The sequence below is a fragment of the Bos mutus genome, chromosome 1 (genome assembly GCF_027580195.1).
Source record: "Bos mutus isolate GX-2022 chromosome 1, NWIPB_WYAK_1.1, whole genome shotgun sequence".
In the NCBI taxonomy this organism is placed as follows: Eukaryota; Metazoa; Chordata; class Mammalia; order Artiodactyla; family Bovidae; genus Bos; species Bos mutus.
Window position 1 is genome coordinate 63,741,048 of NC_091617.1, and position 24,248 is coordinate 63,765,295.

At 38.6% G+C, this 24,248-nt stretch overlaps 1 protein-coding gene across 4 annotated transcripts in view; it reads right to left on the minus strand.

The window, feature by feature from the left end:
• The window catches only part of GSK3B (glycogen synthase kinase 3 beta), a 219,274-nt gene that overhangs the window by 6,413 nt on the left and 188,613 nt on the right, over positions 1-24,248 (minus strand). For 2 of the 4 annotated variants that reach the window (XM_005905429.2, XM_005905430.2), the window contains one exon: positions 15,611-15,709. In XM_005905429.2, the coding sequence (XP_005905491.1) occupies positions 15,611-15,709 (99 nt within the window). Of the gene's footprint in view, positions 1-10,613; positions 10,664-14,425; positions 14,758-15,610; positions 15,710-24,248 lie in introns of those variants that run through there. The other 2 variants (XM_070369958.1, XM_070369955.1) reach the window with 2 other exon arrangements.

The following is a 24,248-nucleotide window of genomic DNA, read 5'->3' on the forward strand; positions in this document are numbered from 1 at the left end:
AGTGACAGACTTTCTTTTCTTGGGCTCCAAAATCACTGTGGACGGTGATTGCAGCCGTGAAGTTAAAAGACATTTGCTCCTTGGAAGAAAATGATAAACCTCGACAGCATATTAAAAAGCAGAGATGTTACTTTGCCAACAAAGTTACGTCCAGTAAAAGTTACGGGTTATAGTTTTTCCAATAGTCATGTATGGATGTGAGAGTTGAAATATAGAAGGCTGAGCATTGAAGAATTGATGCTTTTAAACTGTGGTGTTGGAGAAGACTCTTGAGAGTCTCTTGGACTGCAAGGAGATCAAACCAGTCCATCCTAAAGGAATCAGTCCTGAACATTCACTAGAAGGATGGATGCTAAAGCTGAAGCTCCAATACTTTGGCCACCTGAAGCGAAGTGTTGACTCATTGGAAAAGACCCTGTGCTGGGAGCGATTGAAGGCAAGAGGAGAAGGGGACGACAGAGAAGATGGTTAGATGCCATCACTGACTTGATGGACATAGCTCCAGGAGATGGTGAAGGACAGGGAAGCTTGGCATGCTGCCGTCCATGGGGTCGCAGAGTCGGACATGACCGAGTGACTGAACAACAACAACAATGCTATGAAATATGAATTTCTTCCTGCATAGATCTAAGTATGTGCCTTGGATGGGTCTCAGTGCAGGGAAGATGGTGCCTCTGCATAAGCTACAGACTTATGCCAGAGAACATTTCTATCAAAGCTCTTGCCATAGCTGGGATTAGCATAGGATGAATATTCAATTGGAATCCAGCTTACCTGAAAATAAATGAACAGTGCACAGCTTGGAAAACTTGCTAGAAATTCTGAATGGTGTTATAATATGCCATCTGCTTAAGTGGGTGAATGAGTGGAGGCAATGAAAGCAATATGGGTCAGTGTTGACAGGCAGAGGCACTAAGCATAAATCAAACTCAACTGCTTGCTTTCTAAGTATAGTCCTTTTCCATTATTCACAGAAATGGAAGATACAACCAGCAAAAAAATAGCCACTGAAGGACCAATTCCCTTATTCAATTCAATAAAGCATCTCAGAGTGAAACGTCAGAGCATTTGAGCTCACTTTGCCTAATATTCTGGAAATACATGTATCTTTACTACTTACTTTAATCCACCCCTGCCCCCCAACACACATACTTTTTAAGGTCCACTATTATTTCATAGCCTCCAGTAACACTTAAAAAGGTATTTAACTGTGTCCAGATTGGTGGGTTGCCATTTCCTTCTCCAATTATTTCATAGCCTCCAGTAACATTTAAAAAGGTATTTAACTGTGTCCAGATTGGCTCTCCCAGAGAAGGCAATGGCACCCCACTCCAGTACTCTTGCCTGGAAAATCCCATGGACAGAGGAGCCTGGTGGGCTGCAGTCCATGGGGTCGATAAGAGTTGGACACGACTGAGTGACTTCACTTTCACTTTTCACTTTCATGCACTGGAGAAGGAAATAGCAGCCCACTCCAGTGTTCTTGCCTGGAGAATCCCAGGGACGGGGGAGCCTGGTGGGCTGCCGTCTATGGAGTCAAAGAGTCGGACACGACTGAAGTGACTTAGCAGCAGCAGCAGCAGATTGGCTCTCCATCTTGGGTAGGCAACATACTGCTGTTTCAGTGGCTAAGTCAAGTTGCATCTGTCTTACACACATGACTGCGATATATGGCTAGGCAAATTTCCTCTCAAAAACTTCACACTAAGCCCTGATCAAGAAGAGAGGTGGCCTGACGGAGATGGGCAACTTCCAAGAGCCACCATCCTAGAAGTCCACCACTCTTGGCCATCCAGGCTGGTGACATCAACAAAACAGACTCAGAAGTTCTATCTCCCTCTGGAGACTGTAGCTCTCCTGTATTCTATGAGTAAATTTTATGGCTGAATGCAACACTTGGTCCTTGACTCTTTCTACTTTGAATTTTTTAACTGAACAGGAAACTGACCCCAAGGACACACAGCAATTCTAGCTTAAGGAAGTCCTGTTGTTGTTCAGTCGCCCAGTCGTGTCTGACTCTGCGACCCCATGGACTGTAGCACACCAGGCCTCCCTGTCCCTCACCATCTCTTAAAGTCTGCCCAAGTTCATGTCCACTGCATCGGTGATACCATCTAGCCATCTCATCCTCTGACACTCTCTTCTCCTGCCCTTAATCTTTCCCAGCAATAGGGACTTTTTCAGTAAGCCAGCTGTTCCCATCAGGTGACCAAAATACTGGAACTCTTAAGGATTAGATACTCAGCTTATCATTTTGATGGCTACTCTTTAAAAACTATACTTCCTTCCAAAATATCTGATTATTCCTTTAAACAATCTGCCCTTATACTTAATTCAACCTTTGGGGAAGAAATGTTTCTATCTCTTAATATGAATGGTTGTGTTCATTTGTTTTATTTCCTTCAATGCAGCTTCTAATTCTATTTTCATGCAAGTAAGTGCAGGCATTATGACATGAGGGTCCATCCATTAGGTCCACATTGCCCATGGCATGGCATCACATTAATTTATCTGTATGGATCAAGGACAGGTGGCAAGAGAGGATATATGATATTTAACATAGAACCTATGTTCCAAAGGCAGGTAAACAGTCTTTCACATTAACCAGTTAGTAACTGTACCTAATACTTTATTCATAACTCCTATTTTTTCTTGTACATGCCCTGTTTATCAGGAGTTTTATTCTCAATGATCATTCAAATTCTGTGTCTCAATAACCTAACATCAATTCCTATTCAGGCCACAGATTCCTATAAGGCTTCTGCAGGAAAAATGTTCATTTTCATAATTTAGGCACAGGCTGCGTTAAAAACTCCTGAGAAAGCCTGGAAGGCACAAACATATGTCAGAATATAATGCTCCTCACAAACCCTGCCATTGCAGCATCTCTCATGCTCTGGACGACACTCAGAACCTATGCATGATTATCATCAAATAGAACTTCTCTCTCTTTTTTAACATGTGAGGATGACAGGTGAAACTGTTATATTATGGTCTTCCTCAGGTCTTCGAGATCCACCAGTCATCAGGAATTTATCAGCACACATATCAGCATCGTCACATCCCTGGCCATGCTGGTCATTAACTATCGGCCAACACTCACCAGGACTCATCCACATTTCCAGCCAGCCCATTATTACTCTTCGGCAATATCCTATTTAGCTACTAATCTGCCAATGACCTTGCATTGGCTATTACCTATGACTTTATGACATTCCCAAAACTAGTCTCCTCTTCCTTGGATAAATCCAAAGACCTGCTGACATGATTATAATAAAAAGCACAAACCTTTTAAGTGGACATATAATCAGAAATAAAATCACCTTCTGAATGATAAAAATTTAAAAGACATTCATATTCCTCAGGTTTGTAATTTAATGATCTCTTATTTTTCTCTGAATCATTTCCAAATCACTTGATGAGTAAAATTTTAACAGCTAATTACTTTGACTAAATTATTCCTGATATCTAAAGTCACAGCACTGAATCAAGAACAAAACCAAAAAATAACCCCAAAACCTTTGCCCAATGCAATGAGCTCTACTTAAAACCAGGTTATAAAAGTCTTTGCTGAGAAAAAGAATAGAGTTCTCTATTTTTCAGAGGGATATAAAACAAACACAGGGAGGAGAAAAGCAAAACAAACAAAAAGATGTGAACTTCCATAAACTCAACAGTAGCTGGTTTATCGAATTAGCAAAGCTATGTTTTTAAAGTTCTTCTTGGTATACGCTTATTTTGATCCCACTGTCAATTCTGTATATTTGTTTACAGAGTTGAATCTGAATTAACATGGACCCTCTATAATTTATGCTATGCTATGCTATGCTAAGTCACTTCAGTCCGTCTGACTCTGTGCTACCCCATAGATGGCAGCCCACCAGGCTCCCCTGTCCCTGGGATTCTCCAGGCAAGAACACTGGAGTGGGCTGCCATTTCCTTCTCCAATGCATGAAAGTGAAAAGTGAAAGTGAAGTCGCTCAGTCGTGTCCGACTCTTAGCGACCCCATGGATTGCAGCCTAACAGGCTCCTCCATCCATGGGATTTTCTAAGCAAGAGTACTGGAGTGGGGTGCCATTGCCTTCTCCTCTATAATTTAAATGTTCATTAATTTAAAATTCTGATAAACGGTCACCAGACTTAGATATTTATTGAAATTTCTATAACTTTTCTTCTCAAACTTTTAAATAGTAACTATTTTTTAATATTCTTTTTAAAAAATATTCTTTTCCACTATGTTTAATCACAGGATACTGAATATAGTTTTCTGTGCTGTGCAGGAGGACCCTCTTGTTTATCTGTCCTATGAAAGAATTTACATGTGCTAATCCCAAACTCCCAGTCCTTCCCTCCCCTCCCCTCTTCCACCATGGCAACCGCAAGTCTGTTCTCTATGTCTAAACAACTCCTCTTTAAAAGCAACAAAGCTCATCTTGATTCTTCATTCCCTTCCCTTTACATATGTACTGATAAAAGTGATGCAATCTGGCATTATGATTTAAAAAAAGGCTAAGATTGTTTATCTTAAGTCAAATCCAATTTCACAAATGTTTTTTCCACAAAATATTTACTGAGTTTGAAACTCCATTGTACAACTTAATAGCTGTGTGATTATGGAACAAGTTATTTAACCTCTCTACCCACGATTTCCCCATATGTAAAATAGTGATATACCACCATCTATGTAATAAGGCCTAAGAAGTGCTTAGTAATTGTCCAATAAATGGAAAGATAAAAGAGACATATGGATAAAGATATGAGATAATTTGAGATAATATGAGAAAGATAAAATGAGATAATTTGCCCAAGGTTACAGAGGTAAAAACTGGGAGAGCGGGGCACAGAGGGAACAGAGGAACAGAATGATTACCACTAAGGGCTGTAGGAGACAAGCAGAAAAGACTTCCTATCAAAGGGAGAAGAGAGGGCTTTTATTCAGACCTAACCCCTACATAATCCAATATGATTTAGAGAGTCTACTTCTATTAACCAAAGGGTTATTACATTAAAAGAGATCCATGAATTTATAATAATAAAAATTACCAGTATGGTTATTTTATTATCTAATTTTCAAATAGTTTGAATAGGATACACAGAGATAAAGGTGTTTTGTAAACAACTAGAAGTGAAGTCACTCAGCTGTGTCTGACTCTTTGTGACACCATGGACTGTTGCCTACTAGGCTTCTCTGTCCATGGGATTTTTCCGGGCAAGAGTACTGGAGTGGGTTGCCATTTCCTTCTCCAGGGAATCTTTCCGACCCAGGGATCAAACCTGGATCTCCCACATTGTAGGCAGACACTTTACTGTCTGAGCCTCTAGGGAAGATTATTTACTGATTTCCAACATTCCTAGAAACCAATGCTCATGACCAGCCCTCTGATACACCATAAACCAACAAACCAAGGATGGATTTGAGGGAGAAAGGAGAGAAAGTCAGCTTTGGGGGAAGAAGGGGTAAGATCATTTTTTTTACACTGTGGTAGCCACCCTCCAAGATGGCCTCAATGAGGCATGCACCTCTTGATGTCTATGCTGCTGCTAAGTCGCTTCAGTCGTGTCCGACTCTGTGAGACCCCATAGACGGCAGCCCACCAGGCTCCCCCGTCCCTGGGATTCTCCAGGCAAGAACACTGGAGTGGGTTGCCATTTACTCATGTAATCCCTTCCTCTAATAAGTAGAGCCAGCCTATGTAACACACAGGATATCACAGAAATAATGGTGTGTGACTTCCAAAAGTCTGGACATAAAAGACACTGTGGCCTCCACCTTCTCCTCCTTGGATCACTTGGTCTAGGGGAAGCCAGCTGCCACAACATGAGACACTTGTATAGTGCTACAGAGAGGTTCACACAATGACGGGCTGGGCCTTCTGCAAATGCCAGTACAGATTCACTCCCCACAGGAATGAGCCATCCTGGAAGTAAAGCTTCCAACCCCAGGCAACAATCCTTCAGATGCCTGCAGTCCTGGTCGACATTTTGGCTACAACCTCATGAGAAACCCTCACCCAGAATTTCACAGCTAGGCTGCACAAAAGCTGTGTGAGATAATAAATGTTTACTGTTAAGCTGCTAAATTTGGGGGTATCTTGATACACGGCAGTAGATAACTAATGCATACATTTTCACAAACCAATGAGAGCACTACTGAGCAAGTACCTCTACAAAATTCGGTATGCTCCTAATAAGCTGTTTAAGACATGAAGATTGTACCAGTTGTTCATTTGTTTTCCCCCTAATCCTGAGAAGAGTCTATGGTTCTATGGCTCTGGTACTGGGTATGGCAAAGGGAGTTTGTACATGTATCGAGACCCATTTTATTCTGTATGACCTTAGAGGTAAAAATGACAAGTTGATTAGATGGGTAGCTGTCTCAATACTGAGGAAACTGCACCATCTGGTTGCTTAGGTGGCAAACCAAAAGTTCTCACTGTGATCCTTTACTCTTACACCCCTGCCAATGCATCACCAAGTCCTGTCCATTCTCCCTCCAAATGTGTCTGATCAAATGTGTAAAATGGGGAGGGGAAGGAGAGTGAAGGGAAGGTCCCAAATTTATAAACTGGGGCCAAAAGGTTTAAATAGAAAAGCAGAAAATAAGGGAACAGGTCAGGTGGAAAAGGACAGAGAATAAACAAGGGAGCCGGGGTTCCAAAGGTTCAGTATTTCAGAACTATAGGTCTATAAAAGTTAAACCTAACTGATACAAGTGTTAACTGTCTGGCCCAACAGCAATAATGGAAATGTTCTATCTGTACTCTCAAATAGGATGACTGCGAGCTACATTTGGTTATTTAAATTTAACTGAAATTAAATAAAAATAAAACATAGTTCCTTATTTTCCTTATTTACTCTAAACATGTTTTCAGGTTCTCAAAAGCTATAAAATCATTATTGGCATATCTGAAAGCATATTTCAGATATATCAAATCCTTTTTTGTGCTTTATGTGTAAAATATACTTGGGAATTTTAAGCATACTTTACTTAGTTTCTTTATTATGCTCTCCTAAGCCCATTTTGTGCATTTCTATTCATGAGCCATCCTAGTTTTATAATTTAGAACTGTCTCATGACAGCTCAACTCCTCTAAAAGATAAAGTTTTGGAGCCTTGGGCTATGTTGTGTGTACTGTTTACACCCTAAAGTCCTAAGCCTCTTGATGAAAGTGAAAGAAGAGAGTGAAAAAGTTGGCTTAAAGCTCAACATTCAGAAAACGAAAATCATGGCATCTGGTCCCACCACTTCATGGCAAATAGATGGGGAAACAGTGGAAACAGTGTCAGACTTTATTTTTTGGGGCTCCAAAATCACTGAAGATGGTGATTGCAGCCATGAAGTTAAAACACACTTATCCTTGGAAGGAAAGTTATGACCAACCTAGATAGCATATTAAAAAGCAGACATTACTTTGTCAACAAAGGTCTGTCTAGTCGAGGCTACAGTTTTTCCAATAGTCATGTATGGATGTGAGAGTTGGACTGTGAAGAAAGCTGAGGGCTGAAGAATTGATGCTTTTGAACTGTGGTGTTGGAGAAGACTCTTGAGAGTCCCTTGGACTGCAAGGAGATCCAGCCAGTCCATTCTGAAGGAGATCAGCCCTGGGTGTTCTTTGGAAGGTATGACGCTGAAGCTGAAACTCCAGTACTTTGGCCACCTCATGCGAAGAGCTGACTCATTGGAAAAGACTCTGATCCTGGGAGGGATTGGGGGCAGGAGGAGAAGGGGACGACAGAGGATGAGATGGCTGGATGGCATCACCAACTCGATGGACGTGAGTTTGAGTGAACTCCGGGAGTTGGTGATGGACAGAGAGGCCTGGCGTGCTACAATTCATGGGGAAGCAAAGAGTCGGATACGACTGAGCGACTGAACTGATAAGGTACTAATCTGAGATGTTCCCATTCAAGCCTGTTCCAAGTGGAAATGCCTCTACTTAAAACTAGGTCTCACATTAGTGTTATTAACTGACATATGAACAAGCAACACTGTTACTCACAAAGAAAGGTATATCCCAATGTTACATTTAAACTAAAATCATACTCATACTCAGTTCAGTTCAGTCGCTCAGTCATGTCTGACTCTTTGAGACCCCATGAATCGCAGCATGCAAGGCCTCCATGTCCATCACCAACTCCTGGAGTTCACTCAGACTCACGTCCATCGAGTCGGTGATGCCATCCAGCCGTCTCATCCTCTGTCGTCCCCTTCTCCTCTTGCCCCCAATCCCTCCCAGCATCAGAGTCTTTTCCAATGAGTCAACTCTTTGCATGAGGTGGCCAAAGTACTGGAGTTTCAGCTTTAGCATCATTCCTTCCAAAGAAATCCCAGGGCTGATCTCCTTCAGAATGGACCGGCTGGATCTCCTTGCAGTCCAAGGGACTCTCAAGAGTCTTCTCCAACACCACAGTTCAAAAGCATACTGTACACTAATGAAATCAAACTATCAGCAGTAAGGAAAAGGATTTGACTTTTGTTTTTTTCTCTTTATAATGTCTACCATTATTTTGATAATTTTGTGTGTATCATAATGAGGGAGCGCTTCTCAGCAAAATACCAGCACCTCTCTTGTCAAAAGGAAAAGGTGTGGCACGAGATACCATGGTGGATTCAGTCATTTAAAAAACAGGACCGAAATTCAGGAACCAATGAGGCAATCAATTCAGCAGCTAACCTGGAGGGCTTATCAACAGTACTGATTATACTTGGTCAGCTGGCAGCAGAGAGATCTTAACTGCTGTGTGTGCAGAGGCAGAACACATTTTAATTAAGAGGCTTGGTTGTTCAAGGTAAAAAACTGAAAGCCATGGAGACAAAGGATGTGTTTTCTATCTTTTAAGTTAAAAAACTTAGTTGAGGAACAAAGAATAAGAAAAGGCATATGAATATAAACAGGTGACTTCAAGTAAGGAACTGAGGAACACTGCAAGAATACCCAGAAGAATGTCTGATAAGATATTCACCAACTCATTCAAGAAGCTTTTACAATACTTTTGGAGGAAGGAGGAAAAAGCCAGGTAAAATTTTTGACTTAATAGGAAACAACATGTTTTAAATTAAAATAAGCAGTTTCCTAGAAGTGATACTTAGTACTGCTGTGGTGAAAAAATACCAAGATGGTATGACTCTAGGTATCTATATGCAAACTCAGTAAGTGAACTTGAAATCCTAACAGAGGGTAGACACAGTCTCAGATACAGTCTCATTGGTGTCAGTGACATATGGATCGAAGTCTATACTTCAAAACTTCAAACACAGAGCCAACAGGAGGAAATGGGCATAGAACTGTCCCTAACAAAGATACCCCACCTTCTTCATCTACTAAGTTGGTAATGCATAAAAACACAAAACACAGATGTGCTCATGTACACTCTGTCCTCCCACCTCCCCCACCCTGCCCCCACCACTCTGGGCCGGCTAGTGCTGAAGTAATGGAGAAATGAAAAAATATGTGCATGACCAGTATAAAATGGGACAAGCTTTTTGGACAACAGTTTGACAGTATGTATTAAAAATTTTAAACTTCCTTACACCTTTTGACTCAGGAATTCCTCCAAAAACTGGGGCACAACTCAAATGTCCAATAAGGAATTAGTTAAATAAATTATGGTACAGGCTTAGAATACTAGCTGAATACTATAAAGTCATGTATCACCTTCCTCCATATACCATAAGCCCATTAAAAAAAAAAAGCCAGTCTCTCTGTCCACTCATAACTAGACTAACATATACAATATAGTGTTACCTTTGATTTTCTTTGGAATTGAGAATATGGAGAGTCTTATTTTCTAAAATAACTAGATATTATGTTTTTTTCCCATACATAACTAGATACTATGTTTTTAATAGAGAAAAATCCTTACATTCGGATTAAGATAAAGTGAAAATAGACAGGAAGACCGCACCTGAGGGCGTGCACTGTGGGTTCTACAACTAGACAGGATGCAGCTTTCCCAGTGCACACTATAAAAGTGCCACAGGCCAGCGACACTTGGGAGGGGATGAAGGGAGGGGACTGTCACTTTAGAAAAGTAAGTATTCAATACACTGACTTAATGTAACATTTTATTTGTCAAATTCAGTGGAGACAAACAATGGGAGAAATTATTCTGGGTTTAATTCTGTCCAGCTAGGAAAAAACTGGCTGGTGATGGAGAAGGTGACAAGGTGACAGGAATTCTGTGGTAAAAATAACTGTAATTGAAAAAGGGACCACTAGCCCTGGCTAAATCTGAACCATGACTTTAGCAAAATGCATTTCAAAAAGTTCAGGGAACAAATAAGTATGATTTTGTAGTTAGAATCTTCAAAAGGGGCTAATACCTGACAGGAAATAGAAAATTATAAAAATCAAAATTCTGACCAACCAAATAACTGCATATACTCTCTGCAAAGTAAAAGGACCAAAGAACCCAAATAAAAGGGTTTTTCTTGATGAGCTCATAATTTAAAAAGTAGGGCACACATCCCAGGAAGAATAGAAAAATAAAAATGTGAACCTGTCAGAACAAGCCAAATTCAGTTTAAATGAGGTTAACAGCAAAAGGTTTTCAAAGCAAGACCAAGAAAAGTTAAGCCCCCTGACCAGGTAAAAAGACAGAGAAGACAGACCTTGTCCAACTCTTATCATGATTCCCTTTTCTGTTAGAAGGGTTTTCAACCTGGAAAGGATATAACAAAAATCCTAATAAACAAAATGCAGCCCAAGGAAGGTGAGGGAAATCTATACATTTTAAATGTCTTTAAACCCAGAATCTATAGTTTAAAAGCACATTCTAAAACAAATTACAGAAATTCAATTTACAAATATTTAAGCACTAGAAACTCCCTTTAAGCCTTCAACAAAATTTTTTCATTTCCATCTTCGACATAGTTTCTTTCTTGATGGAAAAAATCTGAAAGTTTTCCTGACAAAAGCAAAGTATTTTTACTAATTTTCATAACATTATATAAATGAATATTTTACGGTTGGTCTCTAGTTAAGCAAACAACAAGAAGGATAATTTAGAGTTATTTACAGAGCATTAGAAGAATAATCCCTAGTAAGCCTCGTCTAGTCCCATTTAACTTATTTTATCACTAACCTTGGTAAAGGCAAAAAAAAAATCTAGTAGGCTCTACCTTGTCCTCTTTGATATATTTTATTAGTTGCTTAGAGACAGGCCAAAAATTGTTATGTTTATAAAATGTGCAGATGACAAATAACCATATAGAAAAACTAACATTCTGATATTTTAGAACATATTCAGGATTAGGATTTAAAATTCTCATTAGTATGGAGAAGATGCTGGCCATAGCCATTATTAAAATCTGAAGGACTTTTGCAAATAAGAATTGGGTTGGTTTTCTATAACCCCAGAGTAGGATCATTGAGTGGAAGAGATATGTATAAGGGAATAAATTTCTAACAAAGTGATATAAAGATCGAATGTGCTACAGAATATTCTAGTTTCTGAATATATACAAGTATGGGACACTAGCTTTCAGTAGATAATAAGGAGGGTGAAATGAAGTCAGTGGTTTTCAAATTTCTTTTAATAGCAGAACCATTGCACTGGAAGAAACCTTAACCAGAGGACTAATACGAAACAGAGAGAAAATTGCTTTAGCTGAAATTCCCAACTACATCTTACACTTAATTCAAGTGGCACTGGATCAGATGATCTCTAAAGTAATTCATATATGATCAGTAAAACTATAATTCCTGAAGATTTACTACTCTACAGGGTACAGATGAATGGTCTCCCAAATGGAATGAATGGGAGGATCTGTTGGGGGTGTGGAGAAAAATCAGATAGATACAAACACTGAAATAGGAAATTATACTTTATGGTCTGAGAACAGTGTGTACACTTTTCAGAAGTTTCTCCTGTCAGTCAGAGCCACGGTCAGATATAATGCCCCCAGGAACCGACGTGTTTTAAAAATGATTTAAACAATTAAAGTTTTTGAGAAAAAAAACAACCTCCATAATCCACTGTTTAACCACAACTGTTTTAATATTTGTATATTTCTATCTAGTCCTATCCACATGCAAATACACATTTAAGTCCAGTTACCAACATGGTACGTAGGATTTTAAAATTTTCTCCACATAATTTAAGATACTTCCACAAATCTAAGTTTATTAATAACTGTCTTTTATAGTTACATAAAAATGGAGATTTCATAATGTACTGAATCATTTTCCTACTGCTGGCCACTCAGGTCATATTGGCTCTCCTTTTTGTTATTATATAACTTGCTGTTTACTCACGAAGTCTGACTCTTGCAACCCCAGCAGTGTATGTACCATGTTGGTAACTGACTAAATGTATATTTGCATGTGGACAGGACTGGATAGATCTAACTACTCTTATTTAGTTAGAGGTATATATTGCAATTCATTCACCCAAACGTGAATTATTGTGGTGCTGTAGCTAGGGTGGGTGATTAGAAATTCTAATTTTGAAAATTCTAAATTAGAAAAACTTCCAGGTTCAGATTTTCAAGGTCAGAGGCTTTGGAGTTTAATATTTTACTTCTTCATACCTTGGAGCAGACCTGGAAATGCTTTGTCATGTTGGCAGGCATTCACTTCCTCCCTGCTTGGGTGGAGATGGGATGTCCATTTATTCAGGTGAAGAGAGTCATATATTCTTTTGTTATAAAAGGATGGATGTCAACCCTGTCTTTCATATGGCTGGTTTTTAACATTCATGAATCTGTCCTTACTTGGCAATAACAATAAAATGGTGTAGCAGTTTCCTTTCACTAAAGGCCCACCACCATGTGACCAGGCAAAGTGTGAAGCAGTTTGTACACTTTATATCGTACTTCTCATAACTCTATGTGGTGGGTATTTACTATTCCTATTGTATGGATAAAGAAATTGATGCTAAGAGAGACAGCAAACAACATGTATATTTTAAGATCTTACTAAAGAATGTAACTTATACTACCAAATACTTATTTAAAATATGTATACATGCACATACATATGTATTTACTTAAATCTGGGCCATTAAGGCCATTCAGTCAATCCCTTCATCTAGATGAGCATTTCCTAAGATAAGTTAGGTGACATTACTTGGCTCCCATAACTTTGGCCCCAAATAAAACTGTTTTGCTTTAACCATATTGTAGTGTTGTGCCTTTAGCTCTTACTGAGGGGCATTTAAAAAAGTTTCCAAATGGAGTCATCATTACATTACATTTTTGAAATGGTGACAAGAGTTTCATTTACTCTCTCTTGTGTGTGCACATGCTCAGTCGTGTCCAATTCTCTGAGACTCCGTGAACTATAGCCCACCAAGCTGTTCTAGCCATGGAAATTTCCAGGCAAGAATACTGGAGTGGGTTGCCATTTCCTCTTCCAGGGGACCTTCCTGACCCAGGGATCAAACTTATACCTCTTTCGTCTCCTGCATTGGCAGGTGGATTCTTTACTACTAGCTTATAGTACCAAATTTGCAGCCCTAAAGGAGAACTACTTCTCAAACAGCAGGGTCAGAAATACTGTGCTTCTCCTAAGCTACCAGTGTGCTTTTTATCTAATGAAATATATGGGAAATTTTAAACAGGTATCACTTTTTTATTTAGCCACTAGGAAGCTTAGTGAAATATCTGAAATCCTTCCTGGAATTAAGATACACAAGGCATGCATTTCTTTAAATTAATTTTGGCTCTGCTTTTAGTCTACTATTCCTATAAAATTCCTCATATCCTGATCTACTTCAACTTTAAAGTAAACTGTCAGGATCAAAGCCCAATGCCACTTTCCATATTTATGTTGAAATCTGATTTCAACAGCTATAAAAATGTATATACAGCAGTAAAATTATTTTTTGATGACTGCTGTAACTTGTATCAAAGCAACATCAAAATCAGGTTATACTAGGCTCTTTACCAGGCAGACAATTTGCCCCAAATCTTAGTTGTAATCATTTACTAGTATTTCACATTAAGAAAATCATTTAAAATTACCCAAAACTTACCAATCATAATTCTTATTGTATTCATAGTCTAAAACAATTCCTATAAACTAGCTCAACAAGTAAATGTGCTAGTTTGGGATTAGAGCCTATTCAATGTTTTAAAGAATCAACACAATCTAACCTAGGCCAGTGATTTAAGTTAATTAATAGCTCATTGAAGCAATTCTGTCTTCCTTCTAAATACAGGTCATAGTTAAAAGCAAAATAAAAAAATTCTATTTTTCCATTTAAAAACTTAAAAGCACATTTCAGTATATATTTGATTTGTACCATATTACTTGAGGAGAGCACTGCTACTCATTTTATAGACTGAGAAAATGAACAGGACATTACTAAAACTAATGAAGTTCAAATGACTTTCTCAAGGTATCATGTGCTGATGAAACTAGAACTAGAAAAGAGACCTTTTTTTCCTAGACTTTTTCTGGAATGAAGATAGGCCACAGATTAGAATGAAATGTTGTCAATCTTTATTAGCAACATTCAAAAGATTAAGACTGGAAAGGAACAAACAACTCTGTCAGACAACAGGAGGTAGATTTTGACCTCACTGTTGAATGCTAAGAACTAGTAAAAGTGAAGTCGCTCAGTCATGTCCGACTCTTTGCGACCCCATGAACTGTAGCCCACCAGACTCCTCCATCCATGGAATTTTCTAGGCAAGAGTACTGGAGTGGGTTGCCATTTCCTTCTCCAGGGGATCTTCCTAACCCAGGGATTGAACCTGGGTCTCCCGCATTGCTGGTAGATGCTTTACCGTCTGAGCCACGAGGGAATCCCTAGGAAGTAGTAATGCAAGGTTTTATTTCCTGGAGCATAAATGCCCTAGAGCAAACATTAATCTGATCCAACTAGGTTCAATGCAACAGATGATTAAGTAAAAGTGGAGTCAGCTCCTGACATCTGCATGTTGGATGCTATGGGGTGAATCCAATTGTGCTACCTATTTTTAACTTCATTTTAGCTATCCTTTGGAGGACCTTCAGTTCACTCAAGGGTTGAGTATTTTCAGAATACTGAAATGCGAGTAATTCTAATTAAATTAGGTCCCAACATGAAGCAGCTCCAGGACCAGTAGTATACCTGAGCTCTAACCTGGGAGATCATTTGGGTATTTTTTGGGGACAGGGGGTAGACAAGATTTAGTCATATTCTGATCTAAGTCTTAGCTAAATGAATTTGCATTGCAGTTTCAGCCCTTTAAATGATTAAATTATACCAATCTACATTCAACTTCTTGAACATTTGCCTCTCCAGTATATTAATATAATTACATTCAGGGCAATGGAATTAAAGTGAATTATCTTCAATAAGATTACGTTTCTGAAGGCCATTTTCTGCTATAAGCATCTCACTTAATATATTAATCAAGAAATTATACAGAAAGTATGACTTTTAAAATAAAGTGACATCACTTAAATAATAAGATATTTATACCTTACATATAAAGCATTTATGGGGGTCCTTTCATGCTTTTTGGAAATTAAAGCAACACTTGATTCACATTTAATCATTTGGCTATGCTATGTTTTTGATAGCTGGAAGGTACTAAACATTCACATTCAACAAATGATATAAAATGGAGACAAAAACCAAATCATGTGTTTTTAGAAGAGACTTCTGCGTTCTCACCTGAGGCTGCTGTGGTATTTGAAGGAGTTGAAGCAGCTGCTTGAATCCGAGCATGAGGAGGAATAAGGATGGTAGCTAGAGGTGGATTACTTGACAGTTCTAGAGAAAAGGTAAGATACATGTGTTAGAGTCCATTCTTAACTCTGTTGTTAAACTATTTTATTGGTATCACTAAACAGAAGACATGGCATTACAACACTGGTTTAACAGAAAAAAAAAGACACGATAAACCTACATCAGAAACTAAATCATGAGCTAGTAATTGACCTATAGAGAAAGGCTACCAATACGTTGTGATAGATAACAAAAGCACTATCTGCTAAAAAATTCGAGGGTCTTTGAGAACTAAAGATAGGCTGGGAAAAGGTACCGGACAAATGTTTGAGGATAAGCGTATTAATAAGATATATTTCCATCATTCATTAACTTATATATACTAGGTTTCCCCTTGCTACTCTGACAATATTTGACTGCAGGGGTTGACAGTGATAGGGTCACAGAAAAGAAAATATAACTACAGTCTGTACGTTGGCATGCACAGACCAACTTACTTGATGGCAGGTACGATTTATCTAAACAGTAGTGGAAACAGGATTTAAGAAACATGTTAATTCTCATTGCTTTTACTGAAAACAAAAATGTCTACTGAATCCTATTTTGCTTTTTAACTTAGTAAGACTGTTACTTTTTAAAAGTTTAAAGTAGGCTTTTATCCGCATGTGGAAGTCTCTGTCAACTGTATACAAACTGGCTTTCTTTAAAGAATCAAGAGCTGTATATGAGTCTTGAGAAATAATTTTAAGATGATATTTGATCTAATAATGTAAACAGTTACTGAGACGTGGTGGTGAGCTTGTACATAAAAGCATCTGGTGTTAATTTCAGGTAATATGACTGTTCTTCCAGTCTGCCTGGGATAACCCTGGTTTGTTCTGGCATTTAACTAGTGAGTGCTCATTTCTACTCTAGTAAGCGCTGTTATAAACAATTCTACCTATTATTCTAATAATTTAAAGGAATAATTATACAACCATACTAGTTACAGGAAGGTGTTATCCTTGAACTACAAGTAATATTTACAACATGAACTAAAAAATGTTAGGAAAGTGTTTTCTTTAAAGCAAAATTCATATAATATAGAATTAATCATTTTAAAGTATATAATTTTGTGGCCAACCAGTCCATCCTAGGGCTTCCCTGGTGGCTCAGACGGTAAAGCATTTGTCTGCAATGCAGGAGACCCGGGTTCGATCCCTGGGTTGGGAAGATCCCCTGGAGAAGGAAATGGCAGCCCACTCCAGTATTCTTGCCTGGAAAATCCCATGGACGGTGGAGCCTGGTAGGCTACTGTCCACGGGGTCGCAAAGAGTCAGACACGACTGAACAAAGGGAAGATCAAAAGGAAGGAAGAGTCCATCCTAAAGGAGATCAGTTCTGGATGTTCATTGGAAGGACTGATGTTGAAACTGAAACTCCAATACTTTGGCCACCTGATGCGAAGAGCTGACTCACTGGAAAAGACCCTGATGCTGGGAAAGATTGAGGGCAGGAGGAAAAGGGGAGGACAGAGGATGAGATGGTTGGATGGCATCACCGACTCAATGGACATGGGTCTGGGTGGACTCCGGGAGTTGGTGATGGACAAGGAGTCCTGGCGTGCTGCGGTTCATGGGGTTGCAAAGAGTCGGACACGACTGAGTGACTGAACTGAACTGAGTTTTGTGGCATTCAGTACATTCACAATGTTGTACAACCATCACCTCTACCTAGTTTCAAAAAAATTTTCATCACCCTACAGGAAAACCTTTAAGCAATTAGTCACCATTCATCTCTCCTGCCAGCACCTAACAAGGGAAATATTATTTTAATGCAGAACTTTAAATATGTTCTGGTACAAAGTCTCTGGAAATATTGACTTATTCAACTTGGTGCCTAAATATCTAAATTTTGTACTAAATCTGATACTCAGATTCTGGTAAAAAGAAGCAACATGCTGATGTCAAGATATACAGAAAATGAATGGCAGGAAAAGCTCGAAATTGAGAGAAGACTATTCACTATCTTTTCCCCTTCAAAGAGAAGACTTAGGTCATCTCATCAAATAATAACCTTCCCTGAGTTGGAAAACCACTGCCTTAATGATCAGGTTTGAAGAAATGCTGTTTTCTCATAATCACCTATAGTAGCTATTTCAGTTCTCACTGAGATACAGAAAGAAGCTATGTAGTTTTACTTAAATCAGTCCAATTTCAATGCAATCTCACACCTACAAGAACAGGAGAATCCCTGATAATTGTCGAGGCTGATGACTTTACAGTTCTAGGAACAGAAATTAATGTAAGATGTGGTAATTATTCTTCAGTAATCTAAAAGACAGTCAGACTTACCATCCCAATTAAGACTAAAATTTCCTAAAATAGCTTCTTTAAAATCCACTCATCCATATACCCACCCACACCCTCATCCAACTAACAATACTGAGCATGTTAGGTCCCGGATAGACAGATAAAAAGATAGCTGTCTCTGTCTATACAACAGAAATAGAAAAATGTAACGACAATTATACAAATAAGCTGGCAAGAAAGGTACTGAATCAATTCAAGACAGGTGCACTTTTAAATTAAGAGATCTCTATGACCAGGTACCCAACATCTAAAAGAAAATCCAGGGACTTCCCTGGTGGTCCAGTTGCTAAGACTTCATGCTCCCAATGCAGGGGGCACAGGTTTATCCCTGGTCATCAGGGAATTAGATCCCACATGCCACAACTAAGACTTCACATGCCGCAAGTAAAGATTCCACGTGTCGCAAAGAAGACCGAAAATCCTGTGTGCCACAACTAAGACACAGCACAGCCAAGTAACAAACAGAAACATTTTTTAAAATAAGAAACCATATTATCTTCATTTAAATATTTTTAAAAAGCATACACAGCCTTTTAATTATAGTCTTGTTTTTGACTTTGGGGCACAGATGCTGTGAGGCTATTTTCTTCCTTTTGTAAAAGTATTTATTTACTTTTAATTGGAGGATAGTCGCGTTACAATATTGTGTTGCTTTCTGCCATATATCAATATGAATCAGCCAGAGGCATATGTATGTCCCTCCACTCAAGCAAAACATTTGAAAAAAAGTAAATGCAAAAAAGGAAAAGATGACTGGATATTTTAAGAGCTACAGTTGAGATCATCTTTAAAATAAATTGAATATAAGTGGTTTGTGGTCACATACTGCCCACTTTCTCCCATTCACTCACTTATTTACCAAATCACCTATTCTTGTGTATATGCACATCCAATTGAGGGCCATGGTGGTTTTGTATCTAATTCTGGGTAAGGGTGTATACATGTGTGTATGTGTACACACATACATGTGCAAGGCTTCAGAAAAACAATCTTCTTTTTCTCTAGATAATATAGGAAACAAGGAAGCCCATAATATTACAGTGGGGCTAGCCATGGAGAAGAGGTGGGAAGAATGAGACTGTGTTATCCCAGAGACATGGATCAAAACAAAATGGAAACAGGTTCCAGAAGGTTTTAGAAAACTTAATGTATGATAAGGATTTCTTCAACCAATTAAAGATGTCATAAAACTACTCATTAAAAAAAATCACATAGTTTATCAGTACACATTATGAATGCTTTGATGGTGAATTAATCATTATATGGTCCACCATCAAAACACAATGCACAATTTGAGCAAGAACAAAATGAATTTAGAGATAGCTATCAATAAGCCAACCAAGATAAGTATCAACTGACCAAAAAGATAACCAAACTCATTTAACTAAAATTTGCTGCACAGTTTATATTAAAAACTGTAGAAGAAAAATTCCCATGAAAAGACCACCATTAAGTTAAGCAATCTTTTTAAATGTTAAAAACAACAAAACCTAAATCTAGTTGCTGGCAAAACCTCAAGTTTTCCTTAAAGTTTCTCTTCATCTAAATGTAAGATTCCCAAATTTATTGATAAGGGCACGTTTTTTATTTTTAAATTTTTTGGGGTGAGGGGTAGGAGTAGGTGTAGGAAGAGGTATATATATATGTTCAAACTGTGTTGAATGAAAACTGAGGATAAATTTGAGAACAGTAATCAATGTAGAAACCAGAAGGAAGAAATCAACCCTTTAGAAACTAAACCTAATCTTATGGTAATAATAAAATACCAGGCATAAGGTAGAAGGGCACCTTCTTTCTTTGTTAACTTTGAAAGGGCTCAACCTGCAAACCCCCAGAAAGAGTCACTAAGATAGGCACATTTTCTTTTTCTTCTACAAAGAATTTGAGGTCTTCATGTGTGTATGAGGTCTCTTAAGTATAAATGAAAATGGCCAGTGGTTGTCTATATAGTCAAAACTGCTATTTTTCTTCCTATTCACAAAAAGCTTTAAATGATTTAACAATGGCATGCACATTTTATTTGTGTACTTTTCTGAGGGGTAATTCAAATGTAGGATGGTACACTTTGATCTTACACATACTGAATTCTACTGTTGCTTATCTGAATATATACTGTTTAGATGAACAAGTAACTCCATCACAACTACTTCTCTCCTAACAATTTCAAAGTGCCCAGGAAATCTCTTAGGTTTCTGTCGTTGACGACATACTCCACACTCACTCAGAAAAGTAAACACTAAACTAAACAGAAGATCAGACAAATAGTCAACAAACTGCAAAGCCTGCTCCTGCTGCTTGATAATACTGGCAATGTTTCATGAGCGGACTACATGATAGCTGTATAATCCCATGACTACTTTGCCTTGGAACTGCCCAAGAGGGAGGGTCACAATTTATACTAGTCATCCAAAAATGTGTGAATATATTTTGTACTAAATTTATAGTAATGATACACTTAGAAGTTATCTAGCAAAATGTTAGTATTTTTAAAGTCCTGGTGATTGAAAAGAATAAGCTTTAGTAACCTGAAAATGTTATACTCAGAACTCCATTCTTTTTTTTTTTTCTATTTAATTAGAGGATAATTGCTTTACAAGGCTGTGTTGGTTTCTGCTGTACAACAATGTAAAGAAGCCATGTATATATAGATCCCGTCCCTCCTGAGCCTCCTCCTTCACATCCCACCCCTCTAGGTTGTCCCAGAGCATCGAGTTGAGCTCCCTGTGTTACACAGCAGCTTCCCACTAGCTCTTTCACACATGGTCATGTATATATGTCAATGCTTCTCTCTAGAGAATGGACCCGTGGGCACAGTGGGGGAAGGAGAAGGTGGGACAAATTGAAAGAGTAGCAGAACTCCATTCTTGATGAAATGTAATAAATGTAGCATTACTGTAAGTTGTTTTATCCAACTAAAAATAACCTTTTTGAGCATTTAATAATAACAGGTACTGCTAATATGTTGAAATCTATAGGAGTCATTTTTTTTTGTATCCATTTATACCATGATTTTACATATCACATGCTTCCAAGCTCTGTGTTTTTAGCTTTATTTCTCATTTTTTCCTTTGTCTTTCTGGAGTCAATTCATTTTTATAATCAGAATTCTGGAATGTACTTAAATATCCTTTAATCCAACTACCTCATTTTTGTTAAATCAGGAAACTCAGAAATAGTGCATGGCCAAGGTCTGCACCTAGTTAGAGAGAGACTATGAAGGAGACTTTAGGTCTGACTTACTCTATACGCAATACTGCATCTTTTTATTATTGCATCTTTATTGCCTTGGCTATAAACCACATACCACTAATATTCTGGTCTTCCTGGAAGTGTATCTGTCCAAACTACACACAGAACTTTAAGTCAAGATATTAGTCTTTCACCGTCTGTTCCTATACCATTCCACATTGTCTCTAGTAGTACAGTTAAGGCAGCAGAACCACTCAAACCTCTGGGAAAGAGAAAACAATTCTTACAAATAGTTTGATAATTTAGATCCTAAAATTCTGAGTACAGTCAACATTATGCATCAGTAATACTCTGGCTACCTGAACTAAAACTAACTTGCCCACCTTTAGCAGCACTCATGAATTTCCTAAGCATTCCCTGCAGTGTATTTCCTTGGTTTAGTTTTCAATAACCTAGAAGAGTATAGCTTACCTAGAAATTTTACTCTTCTAAATTGACTCTTACTCTAAATTTTACTCTTCTCTTCTTTAGCTGCTGCTAAGTCACTTCAGTCGTGTCCGACTCTGTGTGACCACATAGACGGCAGCCCACCAGGCTCCCCTGTCCCTGGGATTCTCCAGGCAAGAACACTGGAGTGGGTTGCCATTTCCATCTCCAATGCATGAAAGTGAAAAGTGAAAGTGAAGTTGATCAGTCCTGTCGGACTCTTAGCGACCCCATGGACTGCAGCCTTACCAGGCTCCTCCGTCCGTGGGATTTTCCAGGCAAGAGTACTGGAGTGGGGTGCCACTGCCTTCTCCACTTCTTTAGCTATAAAGTATCAAAGAATAATTCTGACACCAATTCCTCTGATAAGTATAAACAGCTCAATCTCTTCTGTAACAGAATATCCACTTATTTCTGAAGTCCATTTATAAAGATCTTTTATAGATATTTTTCATCCAAAAGAACACAACAGAGAAACAGGGATAGTCACATTAAAAGTCTATAGTTTATTTACTTTTAAAAAGGGACTTCCCTGGTGGTGCAGTGAATAAGAATCCATCTGCCAATGTGCCAGTGCAGGCAACACAGGTTCAATTCCTGGTCCGGGAAGATCCTACATGTCGTGTAGCAACTAAGCCTTTGTGCTACAATTACTGAGCCTATGAGATTCAACTACTGAGCCCACGCCCCACAACAAAAGAAGTAACCACAAGAGAAGCCTGCACACTGCAGTGAAGAGTAGCCCCTGCTTGCCGTAACTAGAGAAAAGCCTGTGTGCAGCGATGATGATCCAGCACAACCAAAAAATTAAAAATAAATATTTTTTTAAAAATGAAAAAAATTTTTTAAAAAGGAGGGGCATTGTAAGTTAGAGCGGTGCATGAGTTTCTGTTTAGGATTTGATTTATTTGTTGTTGTTTAGTCTAAGTTAAGTTTAGTCTAAGTCTAAGTGGTCAACGCATCTGTGACCCAATGGACTATAGTCGGCCAGGCTCCTCTGTCCATGGGATTTTCCAGGCAAGAATTACTGGAGTGGATTGCCATTTCCTTCTCCAGGGGATCTTCCTGTCCCAGGAATCGAACCCATGTCTCCTGCATTGGCATGTGGATTCTCTACCACTGGACCACCAAGGTAGTCCCATTTGATTCATATCCTACATATTAATATAAATCAAGAGCCCCTATCTTATGTAGACTTATTCTTGCTTTTATAAATTATAATGAATCTAACCCCCAAAAGCCCCTAACTCAAGGTAAGAATATCAGAAGACATTTTACAATCTCAAGGTGGTTGAAATACTATATCCACTTTAGATGTGGCTGAGGATAAGGTCGGAGAAGGCAATGGCACCCCACTCCAGTACTCTTGCCTGGAAAATCCCATGGATGGAGGAGCCTGGTAGGCTGCAGTCCACGGGGTCTCGAAGGGTCGGACACAACTGAGTGACTTCACTTTCACTTTTCACTTTCCTTCATTGGAGAAGGAAATGGCAACCTACTCCAGTGTTCTTGCCTGGAGAATCCCAGGGACGGCAGAACCTGGTGGGCTGCTGTCTATGGGGTCTCACAGAGTCGGACACGACTGAAGTGACTTAGCAGCAAAGGATAAGGTAAGCTAGAAGAAAATACCCAGGATATAGAAAAGCTGATAAGCAGGTGGGCTGATGGTATTTCTGAGTATCTCTATTTCATAACAGAAAAACTGATTTAAAAATCATTGCCTTAAAGATATGGAGCCTCCAAATCATTATCAATAACGAGTTACAATAGATTTTATAAGCAAGTAATCTACTGCTTTCAAATGAAGAAGTGCATCACTCTGGTAAGCTGGCCTCTGTAACACTTGCTTATGTTGCCACCTCTAACATTCCTCAGTCCCCTGCTTTCATCACTTCCCTTAACACAATCCTACACTCATCTAAGAAATCTTTCTTTGATCCTTTCCCCATTTCCTTCTGTTTTCTGTCACTCTTCCTTTACTGTCCTTTTTTTACTTGTTCTGGAACCCGTCTGCTATCTCATCATTGCTTTCCTCATGTCTGGACACTCCTATTCCTGTATTCAAAGACATCTGCAGCCTGCCTGAGTTTCATGTTGCTTTCTAGATATTCAAAATATCCTGTTTTAACTTGCATTTAAGCAGCTGCCCCTTCTTATGTCCTAACCAATAAGCCACTATTCCTCCTGCATCCCCACAAATCTACCATCCCCTCAGATAATCCAGCTAATTGGTAGAGTGGTAGATTCTTCAAACTAAGTCACACTAATGTAGTTGATAATCTTTACTTATATCTGCCCAACACCCATCCTATGACATGACCTTGGGGGGGAGCAGGGAGACAATGCTCTACTGGGTAAAAATCTCATAAAAATTGGATAGAAAATTTGAATTGAGGATGTCTGTGGTGGGATTAGTTGGAAACTCATCTTTAAACACACAAAATCACCTATCTCCCTATATATTTCAGCCTTGGAATAGTAAAGAATTGGTAAAGAAAATTGATTTCTGTTGGGATTTCCTGATTCTATTTGCTTCCTAAGGTCTGACTCAGTCATGT